Source organism: Tauraco erythrolophus, chromosome 3 (assembly GCF_009769465.1).
Source record: "Tauraco erythrolophus isolate bTauEry1 chromosome 3, bTauEry1.pri, whole genome shotgun sequence".
In the NCBI taxonomy this organism is placed as follows: Eukaryota; Metazoa; Chordata; class Aves; order Musophagiformes; family Musophagidae; genus Tauraco; species Tauraco erythrolophus.
This window is the reverse complement of record NC_141467.1, coordinates 21241529-21255014: the sequence shown is the minus strand read 5'-3', so window position 1 is coordinate 21255014 and position 13486 is coordinate 21241529. Positions and strand designations below refer to the sequence as shown.

The 13486-nt window shown below is 42.0% G+C and overlaps 1 protein-coding gene across 1 annotated transcript in view; it reads right to left on the bottom strand.

The window, feature by feature from the left end:
* The window catches only part of DNAH5 (dynein axonemal heavy chain 5), a 159626-nt gene extending 146699 nt beyond the window's left edge, over positions 1 to 12927 (bottom strand). Inside the window, exon 1 of the mRNA XM_086609042.1 lies at positions 12760 to 12927. Coding sequence (XP_086465168.1) covers positions 12760 to 12927 — 168 coding nt within the window. The remainder of the gene's footprint in view (positions 1 to 12759) is intronic.
* Between the last annotated feature and the right edge of the window lie 559 nt (positions 12928 to 13486).

Here is a 13486-nt window from a genome sequence, read left to right as displayed (position 1 = left end):
GTCATGAAGTTTAAGCTGTTCTTTAGTTCAATACGTATAGAATCTTGCTTTGGATTAGTATTATTACCACTTCCTTTACAATGAAACAATCGTGCCTCCTATGGCCATATATCTCTACATATTAGTAGAGAAATGCTCGTCAAAATATAAATTGACTTGAAAACTGTCACATCCCTGTGAGACTTAAATTAGAATATAGCTTAACTTCCTTTCCAGTTGCCTATGCATTGTTTCGGAGTTTCATCAAACTACAGTTAAGTCTCCTCTCCAAGGAAAAAAATCCCAACTCTTGCAGTTCCATGCAAGAAATCAAGCCGTCTGTCTATTAAAATGCTCTATGGCAGGTATTCTATCACAAACTTCAAGATTTTCCCATTGCCTTGAATTCACACTGAGCAAATTAACCATGCCTCCAGATAAACTATGTACGCTTCATAGTAAAAATACAGTTGATATTCCTTTTGACTCCTAAGAAAGTGTTGTGGGTTAGGCCGATCCGGCAACTAAATCCCACGCAGCTCTCCCACTCCAGTAAAATGGAGAGGAGAAAAATGTAATAAAAGAGCTGAGGGTCGAGACAGGAACAGAGGAGCACCCACCAACCACGGTCCCGGGCAAAAGAGGCTGTTTTCTTAAAGCAAAACTATTTATTAACAGCTACCTACAAAGAGACAAAAAGCACACAAAAACGGTTACTTGAGAGGATAACACGAAAACAAGGCCAGGTCTTAAAAACAACACCATTCCCCCCCCTTTTGCCTTCTCTTCCTGGCTCTACCTCCTCCCCCCAGCAGTGCAGGGGACAGGGAATGGGGGAGTGCAGGTCAGTTCATTCCATGCTGTTACTGCCGCTTCTCTTAAAGGAAAAGGAGCCCTTACACCACTGTTCCTTGCTCCAGTGGATCCCCTACTCACGGCGAAAGCATGAATCCTGCCCGCTAGGAGGCAAATCCTTACCCCATCGGATTTGCCCCAAGTGCGGGCTTTACCAGTCCTGGACTTTTAAGGAGCTGTAGCCACTCGCTCTGGTGTGGGTCATCATACAGACTGTAAATGCGCTCCGGCGTGGGTCGCCATATCGACCTGAAATGCGCCTCCGTACAGACTTAGATGCGTAAATGCCCCTCGACCTGTGCCCACGATTCACAACAGTCTCAGGCTCAGGCATCTCCTTTAACGAAACACCTCCCCATCGGCGGGGGTCATCCCACGGGCTCTAGATGCCTACCGTGCTCGGGCTCTGGCATCTCTTCTCGACGTGGGTCATCCACGGGCTGCGAGTGGGTCTCTGCTTGCTCCACCGAGGACTGTTTGCAAAGGGCCTGCTGGCAAGGGGGACTCAGCCGCGGCACACGTTGTTCCGTTCCATCTCCACTGACCTCTTACCTGTGTGGCCGTTTCTCTCAGATCTCAGTCCTTTCTGGGTGAACTCGGCCCGGTGGGCGCCCCGGCAGCGGGGCTCTCCCCGAGTTCCCCAAGCGGCTCCGCCGCCGCCATCCTCGACGGGGCGGGCGCCGGCTCGGCCTGGGCCGCCGGCCGAGCCGGGAGCGGGGGCCGTGCCCCCTCCCTTCTCCTTGCTCCTGGGCACAGGCACACCTTTCCGGTTCCTTTGTCCCGACGTAAATAGGGCAATTCGCAGAGGCAGCGATTGGCTCAAGCCCCGAGGGGGATGGGAGTCCGGTGTGATGGGCAGCTTCTGCCACCCGGACCTCCCCCCACTTCAAACCATGACAGAAAGCAATTCACTTGCCTATTTTCCAAAAGGCCTAATATTATGTCTGTTTTTAGTACAAGCAGTCATGCCTACACAGCTGGGTAACTAGCACTACCAGAACACCAGATCCAAACAGCAATACTGAAATCATGCCAGCCATCAATTATGAGGTTTTATAACAAATTAGGCTATGCTCTGACCTGCCTTTCCAAAACTAATTGGTTCAATCCATTCAGGATTCCAAGTCATGTTATTTTACTGCCTCAGTGGGTCACATTGATATTTTACTCATAACCATCTCCACATTTTAAAAATAATTTTTAAAAAAGTATCATTCTTGAAATAACAAGGTACCTAGTTCTGCCTTACCCTTTGTGATCTACACAGCTACTAGAAGCTGCTAAAACAGAATTCTACAACAGGGCAGAAATAATTGAGATAGAAACTTTTCAAATAAATAGCACTTTAAGAAGCTTGCCAGCAATCACAACAGAGGACATAAGTCCTGGAATAGATAATACTGGGAGGGTAGGGGATGTGTTTCCTGTCTTGATTGTTCTGCAAGGTTTTTTCTCATCTAGCTGAAGAAAAGACATATTCATACATTTCATTTCAAAACTATCAGAAGATTACTTTTAATAAGTTAATCTCTGATAATCAGCTAACTGTACAAAGCCTGCATATTCACATGTACATTTTATAGCATCTTGAGTGTTTTAACTTGCTATTCCAGTCCCAAGACTTTGGCCATTTGGATTAGATACAGACCTTTCACAGATACTTCCCCGCAGCTCAGTTATCTCTCTTGACAGAGCAAGGAGCAATCTGTCCACTTAACTCACTGTAAATGCACTAGCATTAAGTGTGATCGTATCATCTCTCATCAGATTATATGTTCTGTATTAGACATTAATTCTTTTTTATATTGAAAATATTATTTCATTATTAAGACAGCAAAGTCTCCAAAAGTCAAGGCAGAGGAAATTTAAGAACCTATTATTTTTAATTGGTTGTAAACATCCTCCTTGTTCCATGTTCACAAGTATGGATGTAGGATTAATATGTGGTGTTATGACTATCCAAATTTTTTAAGCAGGAATGACAGTTTTAAAACCCAAACACTGAATTGTGTTCATCAAGTCGTATCGGTACAGTTACCTCTATAGGTTGATGTAAAGTTTAAGGTATGTGACTACTTTACAATCTTCAAGGACTCCTGCTCAAGGAAGGGATGAAAGTTAGGTTTATTTCAGCTACTGTGATAGGAGTTCAGCAATAATAAGAAAAAAAAATTAACACTGCTTGGACCTATTTGTAATCTATACAGCAGTAAGTACTATACAAGTTGGTCCATGATGGCCAAATTTATGTTGAGAATTATTATATCAGAGTGCTTATTACATTATATAGCAGCTGAAATGTATGTCTCTATTCCTAACACAGTTTAAGGATCCTTTCCTTCTGCAGAAAAATCTCCTTTAGATGCTCTATCCATCACTGTTTCTCTGTAAGAACTGACCATCTCACTCTATGACATGTACTTTATCCTGCAGACAAGTTAGCGTATCATCATAAAGGTTGTAAGTATATCCTTATCCATCCTAGAACTAAAAACTTCAACCATTTAATCAGCACAACAATGGACGTTGCAATACTGTATTTCCAAAGATTGCTGTGTCTTATGCCACATGGGGTCAACTATTTGATGCCAGTAGATGATGTTGCTGTACATTTCCTATAAAACCAGGGAAGACTTCATTTCTGCCATCTGCAGAACCTCAGTCCAGCAAATGAAGCATTTAGCTTCAAGAAAAGACCATAAATAACTACGAGTTTTATTGTAAAGAATTGCTAATTATCTGTGTAGCACACAGTGCTAAGCCAAGCAGCGTTTCCATTCTGTTTGTTTCACATTTGGAAGTCACGGACTCTCCAACAGGCTGTGAACAGGCCACGCCAACCTGAATGACCGTGCCTTACGGAAACGTTGCTTTGTCTTTTCTATTTTCCAGGGCTATCAGAGCTGTCCAGAGAAACAGAGCGTCATCTTTACAACCAAGAGCCGAAGAACAGTTCTAGGTTTGTTTGGATCATGTCTCTGTTCCACAACTTTTCAAACATCTTACAGTCTAAACAACATGAACCACCTTTTGTAGCTCTTGAGCATGATGAATTATGGATCTCCAAGACTTACCATTGGATCACTAGTTATAACTTCTCTCTCTCATTAAGCCTAAGAAGGCACCAAGTCTAACAAATATAGAAGATTACAAGAGATAAGTTTCTAAAATTATAATATTTCCATTTTAGGCAAATTAGATGAAAAAACACATATTTGTGAAAAATGCTAATTTTTTTGCTGAAGTTACCACTATAAAGATCAAAAAAATATATTTTTACAGATTAGCAATATACCCATAATAAATAGACTTAAATTTCAGATTGTTACCTTTAAATCTGGGAGAATGATAGCTTCCCCTACTGATGCAGCCTATCAAGACATAATTGATATAAATTTGCCAGATCAGTGTGCCAAACTGGGCAAACTGAATATTTGTGTCATTTACCTCTTCTTGAGGTAGTAAATACTTCCACAGGTATTAACTGCTTTCTACAAGCTGCTTTGTTACCCTTTTAAGTGAAGACAATGATGTAATGGTTCACATTTTCTGTTCTACAGCTCTTTATTTACGCTTTACCTGGAAGGCGATTCAGCAGCATCAGCCCTAAAGATTCACACCTGATTTTCTGCTAATATGCAAATCACGTAAGATAATAAGTAAATCAATAAATAAAAGCTTGATTGTACTACCCTGAGATGTTTCAGGGTAGGTTAGTATTAATAACAAAATGTCTATGTGGAGAATTTGTTTTCCATGGAACAACCAACAAAAAGGTCTGTCAATTAAAAACTCACATTTTTGTCTGGCTGTGATGGCAATCAGACAAGACCATCTGATTCGGGCCCTGCAAGTCGTTCCTTGGCCCAAATCTATGTTCAGCTTAGTTGCCAGCAGCAGAAGCATAGGTGGATCCACACAGAAGCAAGTAAAATAGTTCCAGTGGTGGATTTTTTTATGTCCCTTTTAATAAATAATATTAACATTTTGAAGTTTTTGACTACTTGTGCTGAATTCAGGCTTTTTCACTACATGGGTTTAGCAGTACCTTTGTACTGCTATCAACAGCTATTACAGTCGTTCAGACACAGCTGAACTAAATTGCTCTAAAGCTCTCTAAAACTCCACTCACAGCTGCACCAAGCCCACAGGAGTAAGTCATCTGACCTGTGGGTCAGGAGAAAAATCACATCTTATGATATAGATGCTGGCTATGCAGCTAAGACATGTTGTACTCATATTAGGAAAGCTATAGAATCATTTAGGTTGGAAAAGACCTTTAAGATCATCAAGTCCAACTGTAAATCTTAAACTTGGACCATACAGCAACCAGGATGCACATAACCTGTGCACAACATATCTATACCATTACGGATTCCAAGAAAAAGATATTTCCATTGTGCTCTATCACTCCATTATAAGCAACACATTCATTAAAACAGTCCAGTAGCTATGCTGAGCTTGCTGTTTTCTTTCCAGGCACTTGGAAGTTATTTAAACCTCCAGCTGCCTTTTGGATCATTCCTACTAATCTCAGTTTGAGACGGACCTACTAGTCCATCTTTGAAAAGAGCTGTATACATTAGTTGAAAATAGAAGTTTCATGGCACTTCTTCCACAGAACTCAGAAAGAGTTGTTTGTTCAGTTGTATTACTGGATTACATAAGTAGTCTTTAGTTTGAAAACATGACAAGTAAAATGTCTTCCTTATTTCTTCTCCCTCCCTATAACTTACTAATACACATACAATTTAAGGAAATTAACTCCTTCAACACATGCATTTCAAAATATAGAAAGTGATGGGGTGGTGGTGAGTGGTTTTTTATTTAATAAGGTCATGACTTTCTTAACATTTACTTCCAAGTAGACTTTAAGGAAGTCTTACTTATTTTTCAGTCTATACATTTAGAGTCATTCACCACCAAACAAGATTTCATTTAATGCAACTTTTACCTATTCATTTCCTTACAATTTAAGTTTGATAAATATTCAATGAAACAGACCTGCAACAACTAAGTATATTTAATCTAAGCTACCCAGTTCAACTAATAACAAGAAAAACACCCTTCTTGGCAAGTTTTAGTAGTAGCAGCTATGGCATGAAAAATATAATGCTTAAGAACCAGCCAACGCAGTAGTGTCTGCTTTCATAACTTTTCCCTTTCTCTGGAGAAATAAAAAGGTAATAATCACAGGCCATAGATTTGTATTTCTTTTCTGCAGTGTAATTATTTTTTTCCCCTGCTCTCTGCTTGGTAAAATTTTTGTCTTTGGTTCTTTCTGAAACCAGTCATCTTCTAACAAAGCACTTCTTGCTTTAAGCCTTTGGAGGTTTATTTATTTATTTATCGATTAACCCAAGATTTAGACTACTACTTTTACTGCACCTTTGGAGGCTGTTCCCTAACATACCATTGTATCAACATTCCTCTTTTACTTAGTACTTCCAGTGCCTTTTTCTGAGTATGATCCTATGACTGCTATACAGCAATTCGGGGCCAGGGCAAGTGGATGTTAGCATCCAACTCCCATTATTCACATCTTCCTCAAACCTTAAAAGGACTCTCTCAATTGAATACTCTTGTAATGGTGCTCCTGAGAAAACAAAATAAGATTCCAAAAGCTTTTCCTTGAAGTTACTTCATTGCCTGCATGTAGTTAAACCAACACTCGTGAAACCGCAGCTTCTCAGCTTTTAGCAGGAATTCCCTCTCCACCACTGTTAAATAACTGTCCAGAGACCAGATACAATAACCCTGCCACGTGTAAAGTGAAGCTCACCTTTTTTTTGAGGCTGTAACAACCCTTTGATGTATTTCAGTAGATTTAAAATTTGGCTTTTAAACTCCAGCAAATCCAAAACCATCTTGCTGTATGGTACCTCCAGGTGCTTTCACCTTACTAATGCTAAAGGCCTGCTGCTCACACCTCTGTAGCCTTGCACCTAAGCTGTCAGGGCAGCGAGGGGGGGTGTTTTCCAAAGCCTCTGCAGCAGGTTTTTTTCCTTTGCTGTTCTGGTGCTGCTGTTCTCGCGCCCCATGGCTTTGCACCTGCAAAGCCCAACAGTGCTGTTCTGGTGCTTTCTCATGGGAAGCCGTTCCCTCTGGCAAAAGGATCGCTCTTCCTCACATCCTCCTTTCTTTGCCTTTCGTCTTTGAAGATTTTAGTTTACATTAGAGAAAACCAAACATAATGCATAACAGAGTAGAAAATAGTCACAGAGATGGCTGATAAACATTACTGGATATTATATGTGCACAGAGATTTAACAACCAATGTGCAACATTTGCATTTGATTAGCATGCTCCAATCAGCAGTAACAATTAATAGGGAGTTCAAACAGGTCCCAAGGAAAAGACAGTCCTGGGAGTCACCATCAGCATCCTCACCTTTATCATTGCCACATGCTGCACTGGAGGCATAGACAGATCAGCCCAAGAGGGTGCTCAGCTGGGACCCATCACTGCTCTACCTGGCCTCACTGGGAAGAGCGCATTCTCCTTCTCCCTCTCCCCCACACCCTTCTGTTGTTTATTTCCCCAAAAAAGGAAAAAATCTTTCACCTCTAGAGTCAATGTGTGCCATCAGCTACAAATCCTGCTAATAAATCCTCGTCAATATGAACTTCTCATTTATACATCCTTTGTACAACAAATTTCATTAAAAATTGAAATAGAAATAAAAGAATTTATTTAATATAGAAGAGTTCTCTGCCTCTTGACCTAATTTCTATTAATAAACAATTCAGCACACATAATAAGCATTTTGCTTGAAGGGGTCAAAACCTTTGAAAACAGAAAACAATTCAGAGCAGGAAGGTGGCGAGTTTTTCTTTCTTTTTCAGACTAATGATCATTTAGAAATATACATGAGAAATCATGATTTCCACATTTTCCATTTTCCTGTCTTAAAATGTGCCAAATAAACTTCATAAAAGGCAGAATTTATGTTATTTTCTCCATGCTGGAAGTCTAAAATGGTTTCAGTATATAAATTTTTAGGAATCAAATGGTGATGAAACAGAAATTACATCCTACTGCCTCCAACTTCTGGCACTTGATTGCACATCCAAATTATGACCTCATAATCCCTTAGTAGTTGTAGCTTGCGTACTCCATCCACTATTATCTGCTAAATAAAACACTCTTTTCTGTAGTAAAAATCTGATGGTTCTTTAACTTTACTGTGTCCACATATGCTATGAAAAAATTCGGTATATTTTATTTTATAAACTATTATCCAGCATATAGAAGCTCAAGTCACATATTTCAGTCATAAAATACCAGTTTCTCCTGTGTTCTACCAACAAAAGTAAAATCATTTCATTTACTCTACAAATTGCAATTTAGACCGTTCTTCAACCTGCCTTAACGCTATTGGGTTCATGGGTGCAAGGCACAAGAACAACAGTATGGGAACCACCAGAGAAAACCTGTTGAGGTATACAGATAAGAAGACACAACTCGACATTCAACAACATGAAGAGTTTATTGCTTGAGAAACCTGAAGTTTTTAATATTCATTATACTACGTACTAATATATTATTTTTCATCACGACACCTTAGCAATGTCTTCAGCTTTTCTAGGGGTCCTGAACCCCTCCGACATCTTCACAGATGACACCTCCCTTCTGTTTCTTCAGCCAAGCAGGAAAGGCAGCTCCAACTGACAACTGATTTGAGTAATAATGGAGTAAATACTTGAGGGCAAATCTGCACTCAAAACACTGAGTAAATGAAGAGGGCATTTTTGTCTTGAAAGAGCCCCCAAGAAGTCTTCTGTTACTGGGCCTGCCCTTCTCTACCCTAGAAGACACAAACAATGCTAAGTGCCATTCTCTGTGTTTAGCCTTTTTGTTCACTTTTAATCCACTGCTCTTAATACCCCACAATCCACTGGCTATCCCAGAAACACAACAGCACGTGAGCCATGCTGTTACTTCCCAGAATTGTTGGTGTTACCGTGCCCGTTTTTGTTGTGCAGTTAAACTGGACCAGCTGCAGCCTCTCAGCATCAGCGGTCCAACTGCACAGAGCCAGAAAGCATTCAGCGCTGTCCCCTGTCCTGCTGTTCAACCCTAGGTCCTCATCCCAACACCCTTCAGGTATTTTCAATGTCTACTCAGATACTTAGGAACAGAAACGGAACTGTATTTGCCAATAACCAAGTGTTTCCCTTTACATAAGTTGAACATTACAGCAAGTATAGATTTCAAATTTCAGTATTACATAAACAAATGGCCAAAACGAATCATCTCGACAAAAGTGGCAATAATGTAAAGTTCAAAGTTATCCTGGGCTTTCAGGGCTGTACGTGGGCAGCCCATGCCTACATGGCATACCCTCCAACTGTGCCAGAGAGAAGCTTAGTCCTTGGTGATAAATGAGACCTTTCTGGAAACAGCACCACTGCTTCTGCCTGCATACATATATGCAGTAGAAAGCTGGAATTGTTGCTGAGCAACCGGAGCCATACAATCGCTGCTTCCTCGGCTGGCCGTCTCTCCCCTGCACATTTGGAGCAGAGAAGGTTGGGCAAGATGCAAGATGCCCTGTAGCTGCCAGCCTTATTAAACCTCTTTCATCTCCTGTGATACGTCATTATCATTTGTCATGAAGTGTTATCATTCTTCATACGAGTGTTTGGGGTACGACACATTGTCTGATCGAGATTAAGCAACAGACCTTCCCTACCTGTAAATCTTCCAAGTATTAATTGTAATGACAACATACTCCTTCATTACCAGTCACAGTTCTTTGGAAATGTGTCCTGTTTCTATTAAGCATTTTCAAATACGTTATTTGGCTACTGAACACTGAAATCAGTAGGGACCTGTGATATTCTTTTAACCAGTCACAGCCTGATTGTGACTAAGAAAAATCCTTCTTTCCCATCTAAACATTTGATGTCATGCTTTGTCCAAATATATTTAACAAATGTAATCCATATCGATATACAGCTCAACTGCCACTGTATTCCAAACAAGACAACATACTTGTCTTTTTTTTTTATTAGAAATATCTGTTAGAAAATCAAATCTACCCATAGTTCTCATGCTACTGCATTGGTTCCTCTTTCCATTGCTGCATATTCTTTTAACTTGTAGTATCCTACTGGTAATGAAAACAAAAAGCAGCTTCTCTGTTTTCTAGCAGATTAGCTATTGATAGCCGTTGTTAAGATTATTTCAGCCATTTTATACTGCAGTAACAGCTGTCTCATGGAATTTGCTGCATGCTTTGATATTCAGTAACCGTATCCAATGGTTTGTCTGCCACCAGTTAGCAAGTGAATACTTTTTAATCTGATCAAAGCTATCCAATCATTGTTTAAAACAAAAACAAGCACAAACCCCAGAAAATTTCTCTCTTTTCGTTGCACATTAAAGCAGTGGTTCCATCTTTTCATCCACTTTCTCTTTCCCGTTCCCACACCTTAAACTCTCTCTCCTTGCAACTTTGCATGTGTCCTCAGGAAGACAGTGTTATGCAGCTTTCTGACCCTCTTCATTTTGATGTACGTTGCTGAATGCAGGATTTTTCTTAGCAGTGGCTTGCTGGGTTTTAACTGCTGTAGCATGCGTACATGAATTCAGTGACTTACAGCAACCTGCCTCTGGCAGAAGCTGAACCCATGGCCTCCTCTCTATTTTGTTTGCTTCAGAACAGAAATACTAGTAAAGTTTCAGGATCATTTCCTATCAGGACAATACCAAAATTATGGCACATAGAATTGGGCTGAAATTTTATCTTTTATTGAAGAAGAGGGTATTTTATTTCTTCCAATAAGGTTATTGCCAAACAGTTGTCAGTGTCTTAAACGTTTTCCCTCATTTTCACTGATACACCAAATGCTTCTCCCTGTTTACACTACTCTACATCTGGTATTGAGCAATTCTTAGTGTCCTGATTTTATCTTCCTGGGAAGAGGCGTTCATCACATATCTCCCATTATTATCTTACAAATCCACTGCACATCCACTGGGGAGGCAGTGGAAAAGGAATCTCTCTTTCCACACAGGCTACTGTACCTGAACTTCCCCAACTTTAAGGTAGAAGTGAAAAGGTTAACAATTATTATGGTGGTCTGTTAAATAAAAACTCCCATTAAGGCAAGTCACACACGAGTAACACAGCTGCTGTCTTGTACTCAGCAGTTAAACTGTGAACTGCCCAAGTGCTGAAGGAATCCTCCTTCATCTCTCTCTTTCTCCACTTGATTGCCTGCAAAATATAGGCTGCTAAAATGAAGGAGGAGATTTTTGGTCATTGAGAAGTTACACTATCAAGCTCTGTTCTAGAAAAGTGACAAAACTCGACACACATACTTACTAATATGGACTTAGTTCCCAAGTTGCCCAAGAGCAAAAGTTTCCAGCCCATGATAGTGTTAAATGATAAATATAATCAAACTATATACTTAAAAAAAAAGTTCTGACTACTTAATCTCCAAACCACATACCCATGAAAGCAAAAGGAAAAAGCAGCAGTAAAATTCCCAACTGAATAATGCTATGATCAAAATTTAAATGCATGTTAATAAAGACACAGTGGCTTCATTTTTATTCTTAGCTCCATATATCGACTAATTAATTAATTATATTTTCTCAAAATATCTTGTAAACCAAACAATGTCTTTTTATGAAAGTTTAGAGTATTCCAGAAGATATTACCAAAGCATTAGGCTGATTTTCTTGACTTGAAAGTTTTAAGTTTCGGTAGGACAGGCCTCCTGGTAAACAAATGCTCTTACAAGAAATAGTCACAATAACTTATTGTATTTGGAATTGTACAGAAATATCAGTCCAAATAGTTTTCAAATGTGTCCTTGAAACTACTGCAAGAGTTAAAGAGTAAGGTGCATTTATATTGCTTTAACATTATGGAAATCTAATGGAAACCAACCATCCCTGGGATCTATTAACTACACCCTCCTTTCAGGAAAACGTAATCAAGTTAGCTTCCATTAATAACGAAAGACCATACTGCAAACTTTCTTGCTTTTGGAAGACTCAACCAAAACAAAGGGAAAACAAATAGTTAAAAAAAAAAATAGTTTCATTAAATGTTAACGCTTGAACAAGTGTTGTATATTTAATTGTGTGTTTTGACTCAACAAAACTAGTAATTAAATAATTTTCAGAGCGGTGCTGAAAGCAACAGACTTCCAGTGCAAGGCAGGAAACAGGAATTGCCAGCACGTTACATTATTCCTCTTCTTTTACAGCAGGTCTCAGGAGCATCCTCTGCCTCTGTTACTGAAAGAACCACCTGAAGCGTTTTCGTACCTGAAGCCTTGTCACAGGACAAGTAATTAACACTAGAAACAGCTGCCCTCTTAAAAATACAACACCCCGTTATTTTGTTTATAAACAACGAAAGTTTGTGAATTTCATCACAGATAAAAACACCTCCTCAGAGGAGGCAACAGGGCAAATTACGCCTAGTTAAGTTCTTTTATCAGCGTCCGTAGGCACCTCAGAAAAACAAAGAGAGAGCCGGGAACGGCCGTGCCCTACACAGTACAGATGTGCAAACCCCCTCCGACCGCAGCGCCTGCGGAACGCCCGATCCCACAAAAACCTCACGGAGAAAAGTTACCAGAGAAGAGCCGCTCTAAAACTTCACTTCCCACGCAGACTCCAAACGCCAAGAAGTTCATTCCACCCGCACGACCTCCCCTAAACATGGACTCCCCCCCGCCCCGGCTCGCTGTCGGATATCGGAGCCGCCTCTCCCAGGCTCTCGCCCGGCCAGGCCGGGCCGGGCCGGGCCGCCGGGGGGACTCTGGGGGTGGCGGTGCGCCCTGCCCCGGGATGCTCGGGCACGGTCGCGCTCCCTTTCTCGCTTGATTTTTCCCGTGTTTGTTTGTTTGCCGCGGCCGGACGGGCCAGGCCGGCCCCGCCGCGCCGCCCCCGCCGCACCTGCATGTCCTTGCCGCTCTCCGGCGGGGCCGGCGCCTCTCCCGGCGCGTCGCGGCGGCGGCCCGACCCGGCGGGGGGCTGCGCCCTGGTGCGGAGCGGGGCCGCGGGGCAGGCAGGGGCAGGGGCGGAGGCGGCAGGGCCCTGCCGCTGTCCCGCCGCCGCCTCCATCGCTCGGTGCCGTTGCCATGGCGAGGGGCTCCCCCCGCCGGCCCCGCCGTCGGGCTGGTGGGATTTTTTAACTTCCCTTCCAAGTCCGCGGTCAGTCCCAGCTTCCAATGAAAACGAGCTGCCGCTCGGGTCTGGGGAACGGACGCCAACACCCCGCTCCCCGTACAGACCCGCGGGGGCAGCCAGCCCTGCCGCAGCCCCGACGCTGCCTGCGGGCATCTCCCGGCTCTGCCAGGCACAAGGACGCGGGAGCCAGCGGGGACGGGGCCGGGCGGCCTGCGGGTGCTGCCGAAGTTACCGCGGGTATCCGGGACAGCAAGTCCCGGTGCTGACCGGTTTATAGGGCAGCCAACTTCTCGTGCATTTCTTGCAAATCCCCCGCCAACTATCCCATTTTTTTATTCTTTTTTCCTAGAGGGAGACCTGAAAAATCACCCCTCGTTACTGCACTAAGAAGCTGAAAACTTGTACCAGCTGCAGCCCCAGTATTCAAAGCACAGCAAAATAATTTGACCTTTAACGTCTCATTTTCAGCAACTCCTAAAAGTGTGTATTTACG